Source organism: Cydia strobilella, chromosome 13, assembly GCF_947568885.1.
Source record: "Cydia strobilella chromosome 13, ilCydStro3.1, whole genome shotgun sequence".
Taxonomy (NCBI): Eukaryota; Metazoa; Arthropoda; class Insecta; order Lepidoptera; family Tortricidae; genus Cydia; species Cydia strobilella.
Window position 1 is genome coordinate 11,782,486 of NC_086053.1, and position 19,498 is coordinate 11,801,983.

General features: G+C 36.2%; 1 protein-coding gene and 1 long non-coding RNA gene across 3 annotated transcripts in view; both read left to right on the top strand.

Annotated features, from left to right (window-relative positions):
• LOC134746815 (neuropeptide CCHamide-2 receptor-like) overlaps nucleotides 1-17,601 on the top strand; it is an 89,198-nt gene extending 71,597 nt beyond the window's left edge. For both annotated transcript variants that reach the window (XM_063681374.1, XM_063681375.1), the window contains 4 exons: nucleotides 5,332-5,525; nucleotides 8,010-8,130; nucleotides 10,421-10,603; nucleotides 17,377-17,601. In XM_063681374.1, coding sequence (XP_063537444.1) covers nucleotides 5,332-5,525; nucleotides 8,010-8,130; nucleotides 10,421-10,603; nucleotides 17,377-17,533 — 655 coding nt within the window. In that variant the 3' untranslated portion in view covers nucleotides 17,534-17,601. The remainder of the gene's footprint in view (nucleotides 1-5,331; nucleotides 5,526-8,009; nucleotides 8,131-10,420; nucleotides 10,604-17,376) is intronic.
• The window catches only part of LOC134746858 (uncharacterized), a 353,422-nt gene that overhangs the window by 206,579 nt on the left and 127,345 nt on the right, over nucleotides 1-19,498 (top strand). The window lies entirely within an intron of this gene.

A 19,498-nucleotide genomic window follows, 5' to 3' on the forward strand; every position in this document is an offset into this window, starting at 1 on the left:
TTTATTAATCGCATGTCAACTAGTTTTTGTTTATATATCAAACGATCCTGGATTTTACACACAAATGCTTTGTTAGTGCATATTACTTTTATAATACAACAATATTTTTTTTACGGTGCCAATCGTTCAAGTTCCTATATATAATGAGAAAAGTGAAAAACTAACTTCAAGTCAGTCATTAATCAAGTCAAAGAAACATTTCTACTGAGCTATGAAAAAATCTACTATTTAGGTTATGACAATACAACAGCTGTACAGTCGCCATCAGATATATCGAAGCGGCTAAGGCGCTCACAAATATCTGAACACGCCTTTATTGTCAGGGCGTCAGAGTGCGTGTTCAGATATTGTGAACACCTCGGCCGCTTCGATATATCTGATGGCGACTGTACCTACTAAAAGGAAAAAAAGGAAAGTCGGTAAAAGGCCGATGCTCAAGAACATAACATTTCTAACGTCAACAGCAAACCCAATCCCCTGGGTGAATGAACGTCACAAGTATAATAGTAGACTTTTAGAACTTGATCACTTTTCTTATAGTTTCAATATATCTTCTTATCGCGATGTTAAAATAAGTCTACATAGGACTACTAAGTATTAAGATTAATCTGAAAAATTTATTACACTTGGTTAGGAATGATTTCAGATTAGCCGGGTATTGAAATCGTGACAATGAATAGAAGCAGGACATAATGCGAGTTTATAACAGTTCAGCGGAACTACATTATAAAACTTTGTAATCAAATTTGAAACGTACGCCATGGGTCAAACGCTTAATTTTTGAATGCACAAGTGTTCATCTGGTTTTGAGTAAAAAAAATTTGTATATTCGCGCTGTTAAAATTACCTTCATAAAAGTTATATAACATTATGTTACAGGACTACAGGACTCACAGTGCATTTTACCATACCTCTATTTACTTCATATTGTTTGCGTCAAATAATAGTACCTACGCGTAATAAAGGTTGAGCCGGCGTCACGGGTGACGAATTAGCTTTATTTGACGTTCATAAGCGCATTTTAATATGCCTACTTGAACAATAAACTATAGCTAGCTACCCTATCTCTTTATCTTTAGGATTACGTAGTTAAAAAAAAAACATTTTGGCGTTTCATGTAGGCTATGTATGTAGGTACTTACCCAATTCTTTTGGGGTTAATGCACGTGTGGTAACCCTAAAGTTGCATCAATAAGGCGATTAATAATAGTTACATAAAAGTTTAATGCATCTATTCAATCACTGTATTTTGGATATTCTTTTCATATTATTTGTTTTTGTGGTAGGTATTCATATTTTTATCTTCTCTTAAAACGCAATAAATTTTAGAGAGATCAGTATTGTATTGACTCAATTGTTCAAAATAATCTTGAATATCACGTGAAAGGGAGCGTACCGGAAAAGTTAATATTAAAGACGTTATTTTAGCTTTTTTCTAGTTCCATTTAACAGATAATGTATTTTTAACTAGTCCAGTTAATGATTGTCAAAACACGAACCGGGGTGTAGTGTAGATTGAACTTTTCCAAAACTTAATGTGTGCTAATAAATATTAACTTTCATAAAATAGTTTCGTCAGTTCCATATCGACGGTGGAAAGGCAGAACGATTAAGTTAACATTGCTTTCTGTCTTAAAAGATTTACGTAAAATAAGCAAAAACAAATATACCTAACAAAAACTGTACTTCGCTTTTAATTAATATATTAATTAAACTTTACTTCCTTCAAATAAAATGTAGGTAGGCACCATTGTAATAAAACAATAGGTACTTCTAAAAGTAAACTGTTTCAGTGAAATTACTAAGTTCGCAACTTCATCAATTTATGAACTTTATATATTCAAGAAAATACAAATTACCTACAGATATTGATTACCTATCAAAAACCGGACTACGGAAGTGTCTGATTCTGTGTTTTTTGTACTAGATAAAATATTATATTTTTAAGGCGCTATGTATACAGCCCATACTTACTTCCTACGCCATCATCCACGCCGTCTCATCATACGGTATGTTATTATGACAGACGATGGTCAAAAGGTACAATAGTAGATTGTGTAACAAGGGAGCAAAATTATATATTTACGGCATGGGCGTATATTAAATCCTGAGCGTAGTGAGGGATTCAAGTGTTAACGTCCAAGGTGGAAATAATTTGGCTACCATGTGACATATACTGCTTTTCCATCACCTATAAGGAAATTACATATAATATATTAGGTTTCAAAACATTATTAAAGCATTACTACTTACATAGGTACTAACAAATTAAAAGTACAGCTCATCTGTACCGTGGACCGTGGCACCGTGAAACGCTTCGGAAGTACACTATGAAGGCTGATATCACTTATATTCATTATTATAATGTTAATTTTGCCTAAGTATTTACAAATTTATACACAATACAGAACCGCCTATACTCTTTGTGAAACATTTGTACAAAACTTTTTAAATTGCATAAACAAGTATGGCTGCGTTTAAAAATACCTACCTAACATGTCAAAATAAATAAAAATATTAAAATAATAGCTTTACAGTTTTTTGTAAATATTACGCTATTTAATTGATTTACTCAATTAAAATACGCTATTTATTAATGTAAAATACGCTAAGTATTATTTAAGTTAGGAAAATAGTATGCACGTAATTGATTACAAAGAAATTGTAATCGATTATATTTCATTGTGTTAATACTTTATACTGGCAATAAAATGTCCTTGAACAGAAAATACATGGGACGTTCGCTGAAACAAATACATGATAAGAAAGAAATATATATTGCCAGTCATTATATTTTACCTATCTCTTCCTATCTCTTTGAAAGGTTCAGTGATAAATAAGTGTACTTGACTTAATATGCAAATATGATGGAAATTGAGCAATCTGTCATTGATCCCTCGGCTTCATGTGTCATATTCTATTTTTTATATTAACGCTCTCTTTCGCCTGCTCTTTTTCTTTTGACGCAGTTCTTTCGTCTGGTTTACCTATGAATCACAGAATTAAATAAGTCACTCGTGCAAAATTCCATAAATGCATTACGTACATGAATAGACTGCTTAAAAACTTCAATCGTAGGTGGATAAGAATAGATGTTTTTGGCAAAAATTTCATCCTTGGTACAAGCTTTTATAGCTAACTGTACTTTTCTTTCCACAGGCAACTAATACTCATCGAGACAATTCCAAAACCCTAATTACAATTAGGTTGCGTTGTTTTATCACAGAGTTCCTATGGATACCTCATGTCTCCATCATCAGATCAGCTCGATGGTACCATAATATTGCATTGTCACCCTACTGAATATTTTCAGCTACATTGGAAGTTGGGAAGTGGGTCAAATTTCACTGCAAGATTTGACCCTAACAAACATACATACATAGGTACATTGTAATTTAATAAAAAGCTTGTAAAAACACTAAATTTTACTTTTATATCCTGGCATTCCTGTCCCAATCATTTCCGCAAATAAAAAGGCAGATTGTGACGGAAGTGAAGGTTAGTGCGTTTAGTGACCCATAGGATGAATTTCGCGCCTTTTATAAAAAAAAATAGAAATACTTAATCAGACCATTTGCCATGTAAAAGGCGGTGGCGTCGCTCTGTTGGTGATGAGACACATTACTTATCTGACAGCAGTCAAATAGTATGAAAATGATCCACAGACCTGTCATATTTATGCAAAAATGCAATGCACTTTGTCCTTTTAGATTCGAAAGAGCTCGTGATTATAATTTAAAATACAAATTACACAATACAAAACAATGGCATTAAAAAAATTGTCAATTGGTCATCTATGTATTTTTCCGACGTGGTCGTCGCTTGTACTGTCCGCGCGCCAATTCTGTGCATTCGGAGGTCGAGGAAGTGGGGGGAGGGGTGTACGCCGAGCCCGTACGTACAAAATGACACCACTCTGTCATGACGCGCAACATTCATGAACATTCCTAACATTCCACAGCCGTGCACGGAATTCGCGCGCGGACAGTACATATTTCCCCCACGCACTTTCCACTTAGCCAATATAAGTGCACCTACTTAACGTGGAAACATTGTAGTGGTACACGATCGTGAATGTATCCAGCTAATCCTCCACTTGTCCGTATCCGAGAGCCTGAGATTGATTCACCGCCATTGTACTAGGATCAGTCAATTTCACGCTGTTAGCCCGCGAATGCCGTTAGGACTAGCGTTATAGTTTGGCCTACGGGCTTGATTAAAATGCAGTTTTGATGCTTCGGAAGAGATTTAATCATAGAATAGATACTACACAGGCTACTTAACTAAAAAAATGGGATTTCTCTGGCAATCAACTTTTATAGGGTTCCGTACCTCACAAGGACAAAACTGAACCCTAAAAGGATCTCGTGTGTCTGTCTGTCTGTCCATCTCGTCTGTCACAGACAATTTGCTCAAAAACTACTAAACCGATTGAGCTGAAAAGTACCTAAACAATTACATAGGGTGGCGATTCAAAGACAAGGCGAGTAAATAAATATGTACGAGAATAATTTAAACAAATGATTTTTAAAGGGCCCGAAGAACTCTTGTTAGGAAGAGGTGGTTATATTAAAGAGGGTAATTTGACTTGTCACTATGACTGATCAGAATAACTGGACTAAGTACCTAATTGGGTCATGCATGTCAATTACGTTCATGTCTCTTCTGTGGTAATTTTCTGATTAAACCCTTATCCGCATTAAGTCATTTTCCATTAACCTCGTGAGATAAATCCTAACTTTATCAACTTATAGAATAGAACAGAATATTTTTTATTGTTTAACTGTGTACATACAGCAGAGGTGTTTTTTTTTAAACATTATAAGTTTCACCTTCCCATACAAACGGAGTTGAGTTCTCATTTTAAAACTAAGTGTTGGATTGTAATGAAACTTTGCACATAAAATGAAATGAGGTATAATTAGGTCTGTAATTAGTTTATATAGCTCCAGTTTATAAAATAAACGAAATAGAGCAAAAACAAGTGTTGTATTAAAAACTTAAATTCGCTGTATTTTTTAAACTATTGTATCTGATCTGAAGCTACATGAACTAATTACAGACCTAGATATACCTTATCCTATTGTAATTACAAAGTTTCAGTGCAATCTAGCTAGTCGTTTTAAAATGAGAGCGTAACTACGTTTCTATGGAGGACCGAGCGTGCCGGGGACTCTTAAACGGGTTACTTATTATTAAGTCGAATTGACGCTCGAAATTTTGATCCGTTTTTGAGGATCTTCCACAGCAAAACCGACTTCCGTCTTTACTGATCATGTGCGCTTTGTGATATAGGTATGTTATCTATTCTCATTATAAACCTTCTTACAGATGGATGACACTAGCAAAAGCCATCATCTACTACGGTCTCCCCCTGCTGGTGATTTCTTTCTTCTACTCCCTAATGGCGCAGCGGTTGTTGGCCAGCACGCGGGAGATGCCGGGAGCTTTGCACGGCGGACAGGGAGAAGCCCAGGCGAAGGCTAGGAAATCAGTTGCTTGTATGGTACTCATCTTTGTTATAGGTAAGTTTACGAGGTGTATTGGACTATTTAATTTAATTTACAACAAATAAACATCGTAAAAATAAATTATAAAATATTTTTGTGAATATATAGGTCACACTGAGCTACGTTTACTATGGAACTAATCCCAAAATCGTGACAAAAAAAACCGAACAAGTGCGAGTCGGACTCGCCCACCGAGGGTTCCGTACTTTTTGTGTTTGTTGTTATAGCGGCAACAGAAATAAGGGGTGTACCGAAAAAAAAACTGTAAACTTGAAATGAAAAAAACTGATGCAATTGATAAGGATTTTTGGAATTTAGGATTACTAGAATATGAAGCTATTTTTAATTTAAATAATTATCAGTTTTTTTTATTTATTAAATTTGCTAACGTAAATAATGTATGGAAATGATAGCGTTTCTTCTTGGCTAGGCGCGTAGATTTAGATGTTTTTTCGCGATTTCAGCGGTGTCAGCATGGTTGCATGTTATCACCTGTCACTATACCTGTCACTTTCGCACTTACATACTTATTAGAACGTGACAGGCATGGTGACAGGCGATAAAAATGCTACCGTGCTAAGCCCGCAGGGTTAATTCCATGGTAAAAGTTGTACAGTATAAACTATATTCACCTCGCAAAATTTAGCTAAGGGTTGAAAAAATATCCCGTATTGTCAACCTTAAAGATACCCTGACACCCCTGGATGTAAACTTCTATACGAGCACCGTGAGAAGTCAACACTGTAGCTTCATGTATTACACGTACTCAATCGTAAATAGAACACGTACACTTGCTCAATCTTCTACAACATTTCAGTATGTGTATTGATTTGTCTGGTTCCTTTAAAATAAAAAACGAAGTACATATAGAGTTTGAGATCGTGATACAAGTGCAATGTGAATACTTGAATGCTACTTTGTATTCTGGAATGGAAAACAAACGCGAATCGTTCCTTAATCACGCTGCACTTGTATAATACGGTGGGTTGCCTCATATTGCAATTTGTCGCAAAAGAAACCAGTTGGAAACCTAACAAACGCAATTTACAAGTGGGTGGTCTGAAGTTTGCAATGCTCGTGGATAGACTCGGTTGTTTTTCTTGGAAATGAATGCGGTTGTTTTGTTTAAGACTTTTAGGATCTACCGTAGGTATCTGTTGCAAGAGTTTTTGAGAGATAATAAGGCTGCTCATTATTTTTCCTCTACCTAATATTTACTTATTATTAATTAGACCTATATTGACCGGGATATAGACCGTGATTATTTAGTCTAGTCAAACTAACCGTGAATCAATCAAAACTCTAATTTTATTATTAATTATTTCTTTTAACTGTCGAATATTGTAAATTGTAACAATAATCCATTTCAGATATCTGCATGCATTATAATTCGTGGACAATAGACGTGATGGTTTCTGAGGGAAACCGTAATACATTAAGCTAATTTTAACTTTAAAACTCCCGTGAGACTTGGACATGTAAAAACTTATTTTAAACAGGGGCCCATTCCTCGAACGGTATTAATTAGGCTAATATTATAAAAAAGCGCTGGTGGCCTAGCGGTAAGGGGTAGCGGGTTCAAACCCCGGCTTGTACCAATGAGTTTTTCGGAACTTAATGTACGAAATATCATTTGATATTTACCAGTCGCTTTTCGGTGAAGGAAAACATCGTGCGGAAGCCGGACTTATCCCAAAAAGGCCTAGTTTTCCCTCTGGGTTGGAAGGTCAGATGGCAGTCGCTTTCGTAAGAACTAGTGCCCACGTCAATTCCTGGGATTAGTTGCCAAGCAGACACAAGACTCCCACATGAGCCGTGGTAAAATGCCGGGACAACGCGAGGAAGAAGATTAGGCTAATATTATTAGTCCACAAATTGTCAAATCGTATGGGTTTCCATAACAACACACTAATAATATTAGACTAATATCATTCGAGCAATTGGCCCTGGTTAGTCAGTCAATACCCACGTATTATTAAGTCGAAAAAATACTCGACATATTTGGATACGTTTTTGAATATCGTCGACTGGAGCACAGATTCGAAATATGTTTAGCGTTTATTCGACTTAATAATTCACGAGTAATCAGTCTACAATTATTTTAATATGTTAAAGCTAACTTTGAGGCTACCATTAACCATCCGCAAATCGTATAAGTTGACAATGACCAAACCACGTACCGAGTTTTACTCAATGTTATTTCCGAAACAAACATTAAGCCGTTTCGTCCCTAACAAAACCTTTTCTCTCCCAATTAACCTGCAAAGCCCCACAATAAATCTACCGGTCACGTATAAACACAAATATCCTTAGCACCTGTTTTATGTAACGTTTTCCATTAAAGGGGCCCACTGATTATCAGTCCACCGGACGATATCAGCCTCAGTTAGAACAAAAAAATTGACAGTTCCGAACAACTGACAGGCCGATATCGTCCGGCGGACTGGTAATCAGTGGGCCCCTTAACAGGTCTCACTAAATCGATTCGTTTGTTCTCAGTGTTCTTCATTTGTTTCCTGCCATATCACGCCTTCGAAATGTGGTTCTATTTGTCCCCTACCGCTCAGAGTGACTACAACGATTGGACCCACGCCCTAAGGATAATCGGCTTCTGTTTGAGGTAAGTAATTGAGAATGATGTTCGGACTTCAAAGTTAGTTAAGATGAAAGAACGTTACCAAACGTACGTTAATCCACTTAACTTTAGGGAACGCCGAGTTCCCCTTTGAAATTAATTTAGTTTCTCGTTCCCTTTTATTATTATTGCTCATGTTTAAGAGGTTATAGTGACGTCCCATGGGTAAAGGTACCTTATGGCGGGTATGGAGTTATGCATATCCCAGTAATCTACAATAAATAAGCTATCGATAACACAAAAGGTCAACCTCCTAAGTTGTGTAGTTAGAGATATAATTTTTTGAAACTTCCTCGTCATAATAATCTTAAAAAATACCAATAATTTGTATGTCAAAAAAGGTAACTTGTGGTTAAGTTACATGATGAGGCATTATGATGATGGAACAAATAGCATGCACTAATAATATTTTGGGGTTAAGATGGTATAAATCGTCTATTTCTTATCAATAATATATTATGGTTGCCATAGAAGACGAGCGGCTTTGAGGTTCAATGACCTCAGATATTACCTCTAACTTCAAACTTCAAATATCTTCATTGCCAATATATTATATTTACATGGAATATAGACCCTGTAAGGGCGCAGCAATATAGCAATACGTCGGGTATTGGCATTTTTCAGCAATCCAATGGCAAATTTATTGCATGTAACTGAACCAAATGAAGATTATTCTACTTAAGAAAGACTTAACGAGAGTAAGTTTGGTATAATAGCAGGCTGCTTGGATTTGTAATGTCGGTCGATGTACGGTTATAATATTGGCTAGGCCCCCCGCCCAGAACTGAAAATATCAAATTTGTTTTTCAGAATGCTAATACAGTTCCCTACCAAACTTCTTTTTCCGTATTGACTAGTTCTTTTTGGGAATTTTCAATCACTCCGCTATAAGGTACCTTTTCTACTAAACTTTAAGATGACATTACTAGGCTTATAACTTACCTACTTATAACAGAAACAAAAACAGGTAAACAAATGTTAAGCATTAAGGTTTCAGATCACATAATAATAAAAAATTGCATTTTTTTCACCTTTTTACAAAACATTTAATATCTCCGAAACCCTCATTTCCTTTTCCTGTGGAACGCCACATATGACCATATTTGGCTATATACGCAGTTAAACTTTATTATTAAAAAAGTTGCTAAATGCGTACTTTGGAATTAATATGTTTGATGCAATAAATGTTCGCTCATTTTCTCTTGCATAATATTAGAGTAGTATAATTAGGACCAAACGTTCCAAACAATTTCTGCTTGATCTTTTCATTTTGTACTAGACGCTTTTGTTTAAAATGCTGCGAAATTGACTTTATTACGCGCTTTGTTATTAATTGTTTGTCACAAGAGGACAAATTAAATTCGACGGCTTAAAGGTCAGGTGTCAACTAAGGCTCTCTGATTATTATTTATATAAAAGGAGTATTGTAGCTTATTATTATAAATAATGAGACTCAGATTCTTTTATATTAGTTTGACCTATTTATTTGTTGAAACATAAATTAAGGTAATAAATAATACATTACATTTCTTTTTAATTACATATATAATGTTCAATCATAGTTTAAAAATATTTAACGTGAGAAAAGATTCAAAATAAATTAAGTACCAATTCGGTACTTTTCTTTGATCCATTACAAATAATAACGAAATAATACTTCAGTCAACCTTAATATTATTTATTTATGTTTCAACAAATAAATAGGTCAAAATAATAAAAAGGAATCATAAAAAAGGAGTCATAATTTATAAAAAGTAAGGTACTTCGTCTATTACAATTCATTCCCTCGCCTTATGAAAATGCATATGCGCGCTTCATTTCCAGAACAATATTTCTATTAGTCTGTTCGAAAAGAGTTAGAAGAGTCGTGTAATGTATTGGGCCCCAAAATACATTCCATGACTCTTCTTTTTCTGCACAGACTACTAATTGGTACTCTGAACTATTCTTAAGATAAAAACAACTTATGTAGGGGAGAGTGGCACAAATATTTCAGGTTTTGAAAGAATCCCTTGCAGTATTTCGGTAGATTCGGAGTGAATTTTGTATGAGTTAAATGTTTGAGCCTATGTGACGGAAAATTAGTATTCTCACTAGTAAAGTTTGTAGAACATTCGTTCAGAAATTACTGAAAATCACTTCATGTTAAGCACGTTAGACATATGTACTTTCAACTGTCTGAACAAAAGTAAAGACTAAGAATTGACGTTGGTAAGAATAACTCTTCTACATATGCATAATATAAGGATTATTGACCTTATCTATTTTCCTGTAGCTTCCTGAACTCATGCGTGAACCCAGTGGCCCTGTACTGCGTGAGCGGCGTGTTCCGCCAACACTTCAACCGCTACCTCTGCTGCCGGCGAGGCACCCTCCATCCCACCTGCAGCTCCCGCCTTTCTAGGACCGCGGTCTGCGAGACCTCGTTCCGAAGCACGCACCGCCATAGGTGCAATAGGTTAGTAATTATTATTAAATCGTATGCCGTACGATTTAGTGTCCTGACAATGAAAATTCAGTTCTAAATTTAAAACCTCAAATGTTCAAGAGGTAAGAGCTGAGACATAGACGATGAATTAGTACCTAATGCTCCTAAGGTAAGAGAAAGTTTGCAGGGGTACACTACATAATTCCGAAAAACGTTATGCCGAATTTCAGAATACCGAATTTTATTATTCCGATTTTTAAATGCTCGACCTATCAAAATTCCGACTGTCGTAATTACGAGTGATGAAAATCACGAAGATTTATATTTCCGAAAAGCCGAAAAGCCGAATTTTGTAAATTCCGAACCATATAATTCCGATTATAACAATTCCGATGGTGACAAACACCGAATTTGACAATTACGATTTTTGAAATCACGAATTCCGAATTGCCATTATTCCGAAATTTTAAATTCCAACCACATAATTCCGATTATAACAATTCCGACAGTGAAAAACGCCGAATTTTACATTTACGATTATTGAAATCACGAATTCCGAATTGCCATTATTCCGAATTTTATAATTCCGAATTGACGTTATTCCTATTTTAAATACCCCAATTTTTAAATTTCCGAATAACGATATTCCGAATATATTGTTAAAGTTCGTTTTCTTGAGGGTCGCAGATTTAATCTAACTTAATCCGCTTTTCTGGCAACAGTTCGTTTTCTTGGGGATCGCAGTTCCAACCTTTTTTTTTTTTTTTACATGGGGAATGCTTTTACGCATACCGCCGGGCCCGGACGGTTATGTGGGACTCAGGGCTGTATAGAGGCCCCACTACCCACTAAACCCCATGGTGTCCTCTCGCCGCTTTGGTTGCGGGGTTACGGGGAAGCTCACGCAATGCGTCCGCGACCCCGCAGCGGCTATCCTGCCTAGGATCCATACCCTTTTTTTATTCCCCTGACCTACCCAGTGCAAGCGCTTCCAGGACACTAGGTCGCGCTTACCATCTCGGGAGCCAGCGTCATGGGCGGGGACGCCCCCGTGCCCACCGCCCGCTGGATCTCATTAGGGCGGCAGGTTCCGCTCATGAGCGGCACGTCTGCGGCCTATGCGGCGGCGGCGCATTGGGTCAGCCTCGGCCTGGACTTCCCGTTCGCGCTCGGCCGCCTCCTTATCTCTTATGACGTGCTCGCAGAACGTGAGCACAGTCTCCCACGCAAGCACAGTCTCCCACGCAAACACAGTCTCCCACACACAGTTCCAACCTAACCTAACCCACTTCTGGCAAGAGTTCGTTTATTTCGGGGTCGCAGTTATAACCTAAGCTAACCCACTTATCTGGCAACAGTTCGTTTTCTTGGAGGTCGAATCTCCGAATCCGAATTTATTTATGCCGAATTTTTATGCCAAAAATATTTTATGCCGAATTTAACGCGATGCGGCACGACAGGCACCCGTAATAATAACTAAAACGTGAGTCTTTTTTTGAATTTCATTTTTCCGACCTTACAAAAGACCGAATTTCTGAATTCCGAATTATCTTATTTCCGATCGGACAATGGTTTTTCGGAATTTTAGAATTCGAAAAAAACATTTTTTCGGAAAAGTGTTAAATCGGAACTTAAGCTTTCGGTAAAATGACAATCGGATTTTAAATTTTCGAAAATAGCACATTCGTTATTTTCTTCCATCGTGTTTTTAAAAATCGTAATTTTGATATTTCGGACTTATAAAAAATCGGGATTATGAAAATGGTGCTTATGAAATTCGGAAAAAACATATTTCGGAATTATTGGGTGTTCCCAGTTTGCAGCATGCAGAGCGGTCTAAAAATATATGTCAAATAGGGTTCCTTCGGGAAATAAACTGCACAATAGCCTGCATAACACATGTGCGCATAAGGACACTTGACATAAAATTATGACCGTTCGCGTATATGTATTTCAGTAAATTGTTTTGTTTAAATCTGTTCAATTAGCAATAAAAACCCGCGGTAATAGTTCATTTTGATTAATCACAGCTGAGTTAATTCAATAAATATATAATTCTATTTTACTTGTAATGCAGACTCTAATAACTTTTTTGATTAATAGTCTTAAAATGTAAAACGAGTAACCTTTAAAGTTGACTATTTAATACATTTTATGACCTTATTTAGCAAAGTTTTGACTAGTTGATGGACTTTCATACTTAAATAATGATGTTACAGTTTTTTGCTGAACATTAAAATACAGTAGGTATAACCGAGAGCTCAGTTTCCAAAAATCCTCAGGGGATGGGTACTATGTATTTAATATACATACCTACAGATATAATAATAACAATTTAAGTCTGACGTAAATAAAAAAAAGCATTTCGCTATAAAAAATATCAAGGCCTGATCCACTTTATCAGTTGTAAACTAAAAATAAACTTAGCTTGCATTGCATACTAACTTTGTACATTTCTGCAACTGAGTTAATATCAATATAAAAAAATAAAAGTTAAAGTCCAATGACAACAAAATCAGAATTAGTGCAGAAGCGGTTCTTATTTAGGATCCTTGTTTATGTAAATTAAGTTCTAGCGAAGCGAAGAAACAGTTTTCTTTGCATCTTTTAATTAGAATAAAGTCTCGGTAGGCCAATAAAATTAGATTTATTCGAAGAAAGAAAGAAGTGTCCTTCAATTGGTCCTAAATGCGTGTGATTCAAGTTTTCTGAATCCCAGGGAGCATAGCCAACGTGCCAATCGTTAACGCTCCGTAGCGTATCGTAGTGATCTCTCTCTATCACTCTTCCCCACTAGTGCGACAGTGACAGTCGCGTTTCGTTCGCTACGGAACGTTAACTATTGCACGTTGGCTACGCACCCTGGAGGAGGTGTGCATAAATTATTGCACTTTCTCAGTTTTTTTGGCTGTAGATCGATACATTTCTTCTACTCATGATGAAAATTGATGTCTGAGGATCTGAAAGGTACCTTAATATGAATTCATGGTCAAAGTTGTAAAAAATGGCCGCCATTTTGAATTTCTTTATTTTTGGTATGATCATGTTAAAAATCCGAAAACGCCTTTTCACCAGTGTCTGATCCACCAAACCGTGCTGGTGGCTTGCCATTATAATTGATGGTGGGTTCCTTCTACATCGAATGGTTTACCAATTCAAGGAAAAGTTTATCTTTTAAGGCTTCTAAAATGTAAATGTACACATGTACACATCTCCTAGGATTGAGTAATCTCGGATTACACGAATTTAAGACCAAATTAAAGCATTAAGCATAGCATTGCAGCTGAAACAACATTGCAGTTCGGTGTCAGAGTCGCTTCCAGGAGCACTGGAACCTCACTAGGTTATGTATGAGGATTGTTTGACTGTGATATTATTATATGTATGTATTGTACTAACACTTGCTCTAAGTAAACTTTTGTTACTATTAACTATGGACATATGTTTCTGAAATAAATTATTTGAAGTTAATTGAATTAAAACGATATCCAGCTTGACTTATATTGACCGGGATATAGACCGTGATTACCTTTTGTATTATTTGTGAGCTCCCGATATTTCGACGCAGTTACATGCATCATGTTCACGGGTGACTGAAGATAGCGGGTGGGTGTCAAAGTTGTGTAGACAGCGCTCTGTCTACCCTCATTCTTGCGCGTCGGCTGCGTTCACTTTCAACGTTACCAACGGTCGCATTCACACTTGTTGGTCCGGTCGCGTTCACACTCGTTGGTCTGTCCAAACACACTACACTCACGGTGTCACTACGCGTGTTTGATTCGGATATCACTGGTTTTTTACACAAACAAATCACAGGATTCCACACATTTGACAGTTTAAACCCATCTTCACGATTAAAATTTTTGTATTTGTGAATTTCAACGGCTTCTCTTACCAATCTTGGTATATAGTGGCGTTCTGTCGAAATGACCTTGGGACTATGCAACTCGATCCAGTGATTTGTACCCGACTCAAGGAGATGCTGAGCAATAGCTGACTTGCGAACGTCATTGTTCTTGACCGCAGCAATGTGTTCTTTAATTCTGCAGGCAATAGTGCGTTTGGTCTGCCCAATGTACGAACTACCGCAGCTGCACTCAACTTTGTATACACCAGGTTTTTCCAGGGGAAAATTGTCTTTGGGCGACCGCAGAAATTGTGCAATTTTCCTGTGCGGGGTGAAGATAGTTTTTACAGAGTAGTTATTTAGTATTTTTGATATCTTGTCTGTCACACCCTTGACGTACGGCATAAACGCTGGCTGTCTCTCAACGCGATGAGTAAGGCGCTTGGTTTTTGTGTCCCGCTTGTCCATGTTAACTCTGTAGCCATTCATCCTCAGGACACTCTGAACATGGTTCAGCTCCTGGTTTAGATGTAGCGAGTCACACAGAGCGTGTGCTCGATTAGTCAGTGATGCCACAACCGAGTTTAACTGTCTGGGATGATGGTGCGAGCTCGCGTGTAAATAGCGGTCCGTGTGAGTCGGTTTCCTATAGACTGAGTGTCCCAGCATGCCACAACCTGTAACATTCAGTCTCACATCCAGAAACGCAATACTCCTTTCTTGTTCCAAGTCAGCTATTGCTCAGCATCTTGAGTCGGGTACAAATCACTGGATCGAGTTGCATAGTCCCAAGGTCATTTCGACAGAACGCCACTATATACCAAGATTGGTAAGAGAAGCCGTTGAAATTCACAAATACAAAAATTTTAATCGTGAAGTTGGGTTTAAACTGTCAAATGTGTGGAATCCTGTGATTTGTTTGTGTAAAAAACCAGTGATATCCGAATCAAACACGCGTAGTGACACCGTGAGTGTAGTGTGTTTGGACAGACCAACGAGTGTGAACGCGACCGGACCAACAAGTGTGAATGCGACCGTTGGTAACGTTGAAAGTGAACGCAGCCGACGCGCAAGAATGAGGGTAGACAGAGCGCTGTCTACACAACTTTGACACCCACCCGCTATCTTCAGTCACCCGTGAACATGATGCATGTAACTGCGTCGAAATATCGGGAGCTCACAAATAATACAAAAGGTAATCACGGTCTATATCCCGGTCAATATAAGTCTAGTGAAACTAACCGTGAATCATTCAAAACTCTGATATCCAGCTTGCTGGGAATTAATTGCTTAAAACGCTTTTATTGGATCTAATTTGATTGGCCTATGGGATTACACGACGAAATCAGATTTTAAAGAGAATTTAAAACCCTATTATTAAGGTCAACGACAACAAGCGGCTGTCAAAACAGGATACAACGGTTCGTACTTAAAAATACCCTAGAAGTAGTATTTCAGTAAACTGTACCGATTTTATCGAAAATGCCTATTATTCCATAATATAATATATCTAGTCATATCACGACTCCCCTTCTAGGTATGTGGGTAGTCCAGTCAGTGCTCTATCATAAGTATCTATAATACAACATGATTAATTGTGACGTTTTCAACCAAAAGGTACCACATTGTCGGTTGTCGATAAGGTTGATTTCTAATTGAAGCTATATGTAAATAGCGCCTTACTGACAAGCGACAATAAGTACCCTTTTGGTTGAAAATGGCACAATTATCTATACAGCTAGTATGTATATGAAGACGCGGGTACTTAAGTTCCCCAACTTTACTGTACCTACACATATCAGGCACTTTGACAGACAGGAGTATCAGTTTTCTCCTAAAGGTTCGAAACTATTTGAAGCGTTGAAATACCTAACTTTACAATATAAACGGTTAAATATGCTTTCGTAGTATTATATTCCCTGAATAGTATGGAGGCGGTTTTATATCCGCGACACACGACACAAAGAATTGAATTGAATTGAATTGAATTGAAAAGCACCACCCAGTGTTTCGCCCCATCCTGTCTCCGTCACGTTAAATTTCCGACCACCTTAAATCACTTTATTTTAACGACTTACTAATTACTTGCAAAATGAAATAAACATATTCGAATGTAAGCCTGCCTTCCGCTAATCGCACATAATCCACGAGTGACGAGAACGTGAAGTTGGATAAGTAACCTGTTTTGTTACGTACATTACTTTTTGTATCATTTGCCAAGTAATTTTGGTGGATACAAATTTTATTTTATTCAAGCGGCTGTAAATGTTAAAATCGAGTTATGCTAAGATGTATTTAGCTTTGTTGTTCTCACTGAGTATTAGTAATAAAATTCTTATACATAAAACCCTTGTTTACCATCTTATTCTCATCCAACATAATTTATTTACTAGATTTAAGGCAAAACTATGCAAATAAATGCAGTTTATTTCAGTTTATTATGCAGCACAAAGCGGGATCAAAGTAATATTTTATGAAATGAGTATACTCTTATCTATAAAAATAAACTGAAATAGTTTTTAAAGGACACAAAAGAATTTTATTCATCTATATGGTAATTCTTCAACCAAATCCTTTAGTGTTACATGAGCATAACCTTTCGTTAAGAAACAAATTGTTGTAAATTCTCATTTGCCTTTAAAGAAGAATATGCGGATTAGTGATGTTACTGATGATTTTTTTAAATAATCCTGTACCTAATACCTGTTGTATCTACCGGTTTGATTTTACTTTGTCTCTTCTTCTTCCAACCTCGTTACGCTTCACCTTCAGCGACACAAAATTCACGTACGATCGCTGTGAGCGGGGTAACCGGGTGGTGCGCAGCGGGTACAGAGCGCTTAGCTCCGCTAAGACGCTCAAGGGCATTGGGCCTACCTAGCGTCTTAAACTCATTGTCACTCGCACTTAACTTTCTCCTTTACATTCCTCAGTAATGCCCTATCAACGTTTGCAGGAACCCAACAGAAAGCGTTGTGATATCCAACTACGACTACGGAAGCACTAAGAAGAAGAACATCGTGAGCAGAAACAACAGCGATGGCGTCACCATCATGAGCATCAGAGACACCAACGACTTCCTGCACGGCGGTGAGAAGTGTATCAATAGATAGGTCAGATACCGGGACGCTTCTGAAGAAGTGTGAAAAAAAAGACAAAAAATGGTGTAGATATTAAACGTGCAGCTTAGTTATGATCCTGCGGTATGATGTAAGCTATTTCAGCAGTGACTTAATGGCATTTTAAAAATGAACCTTGCAAGTCAGATGTGGACTTATTGGTATAAGGTGTTATTATTCCAGTAAATTTTGAGATGTTAATTATGCTAAAGCGTCTTACAAATATGTGTATGTAGATAACATTTTATCTTAGCAAATACGATCATGACAATTTGTCAGAATAAATATTATTTTAAATTATTTCTGTTATGAGTTATGACCGTGAGCCGCCCCCGCAGCTGCAAGCATGATGGCTGCTGGCTGGCGTGTTGGTAAACGTAAAGTTTGGCGAACTTAATATAAATAAATAATAAGCTTTAAATATACCTTTTTTTTAAATAAATAAAAAAATGTAAAAAAAATTATCCATATATTTATTTACATTATTTATATTATAATTATACATAATATTTAGTCACACATGTCTTGATAAACATTTGTGTTGGGTTTTTGAAACATCTGGCATAATTTTGGAACTATGGAGATTGTAAGCTTTGAGTTCGAGCATATAACATTTCTGTAAAATACTCTGAAGAACAATGAAAACAATAATCGGGATGTATTATAAATTCAATATACGCGATATAATCCGTTTTCATAGTTTTATTTAATGAAAACAATCTTTGTAAATAGTATAGAACTGAATGTTTTTTATACTAAATCTACTTGCACAGTGTCTCGAGGTGATTTTTCATTTGCTGTAAATAATATAGTTCATCTGTGTCTCAGTTTAATTTATATTTCCAAGTTGATTTTAGAATCAGAAATGATTTTAAGGTTAATATCCTGCAACAGGAAAAATAAATAAAACAAACTTGAAATAGAAACCGAAGCCCTATTTACACGGGGTGAGAACTTGATCCATCTAAATGGGGCTGAAAGTCAGGGCCAATCAAAATGATGGGGCGATTTAAGCTTTATTATCTTATTGTTATGAAACCGGTATGGATTTGACATTTATAACCGTTTCTTAAATATATTGTAAAGTTTGAATCGTCCTCCATGTTTTTTATGAAAATTTCAATACTACGTACAATTTGCAAATTAACCTGCATTTTGGATTTTGCTCTGGTCCCTGAATACATGGATTATGTTAACCAAAAAAAAAATGCAGAATTCAAATTACATGTATGTATAAAAATAATATATGTTACACAGGTAAATATTGTTTGTATGGCTGTGGATGAAATTCATAGATTTAAATTTAGAAAAATGAATTATAAAGAATAAGTATAGAGTTTTAATGTAAGATTACATAAAATTACAAACTAAAATATGTAATTAATCTATTGTAAATACATAATATTTCAAAAGACCAAAGATCATACAGAGAAAGTATGAATGTTGATGATTCTGTACAATTTATAATAAATATTTATTGTATAAATCCGCTTATCGTTTTGTCGTTTTTTGTCAAAGTCGAGGAATGTCAAAGTGCCAAACCAACTTTTATACAGCCAGCATGTTTTCAACGTCTGCCTCGGAATCTGCTAAAATAATAAATGAGCCAAATTTATAAAACAACATTTTTTTGCTAAATACAGGGTTACAGGGTGGACTCAATAGTAAAATAAAACTTGACCCTTGTGTTGTTTCAGACATCCTCAGGAAATCCTACTTTACTCAAAGATTTCAAAAGTACGAAATTATGAAGTAGTATGATACATAAGTCAATTAGGTACTTTACTGTGAAATAATGGCGATTAGATATTTTATAGCTTTCACAAAAGAACGACAAAGTAAAAAAAAATATTTATTATTAAGAAGCTTAAATACTTAGTATGTACAATCAACGTTTTATCACGCCCTTTCCTGTGACATACTTAAATTATTGTCTTTGTACAGAAATTATCATGTTTA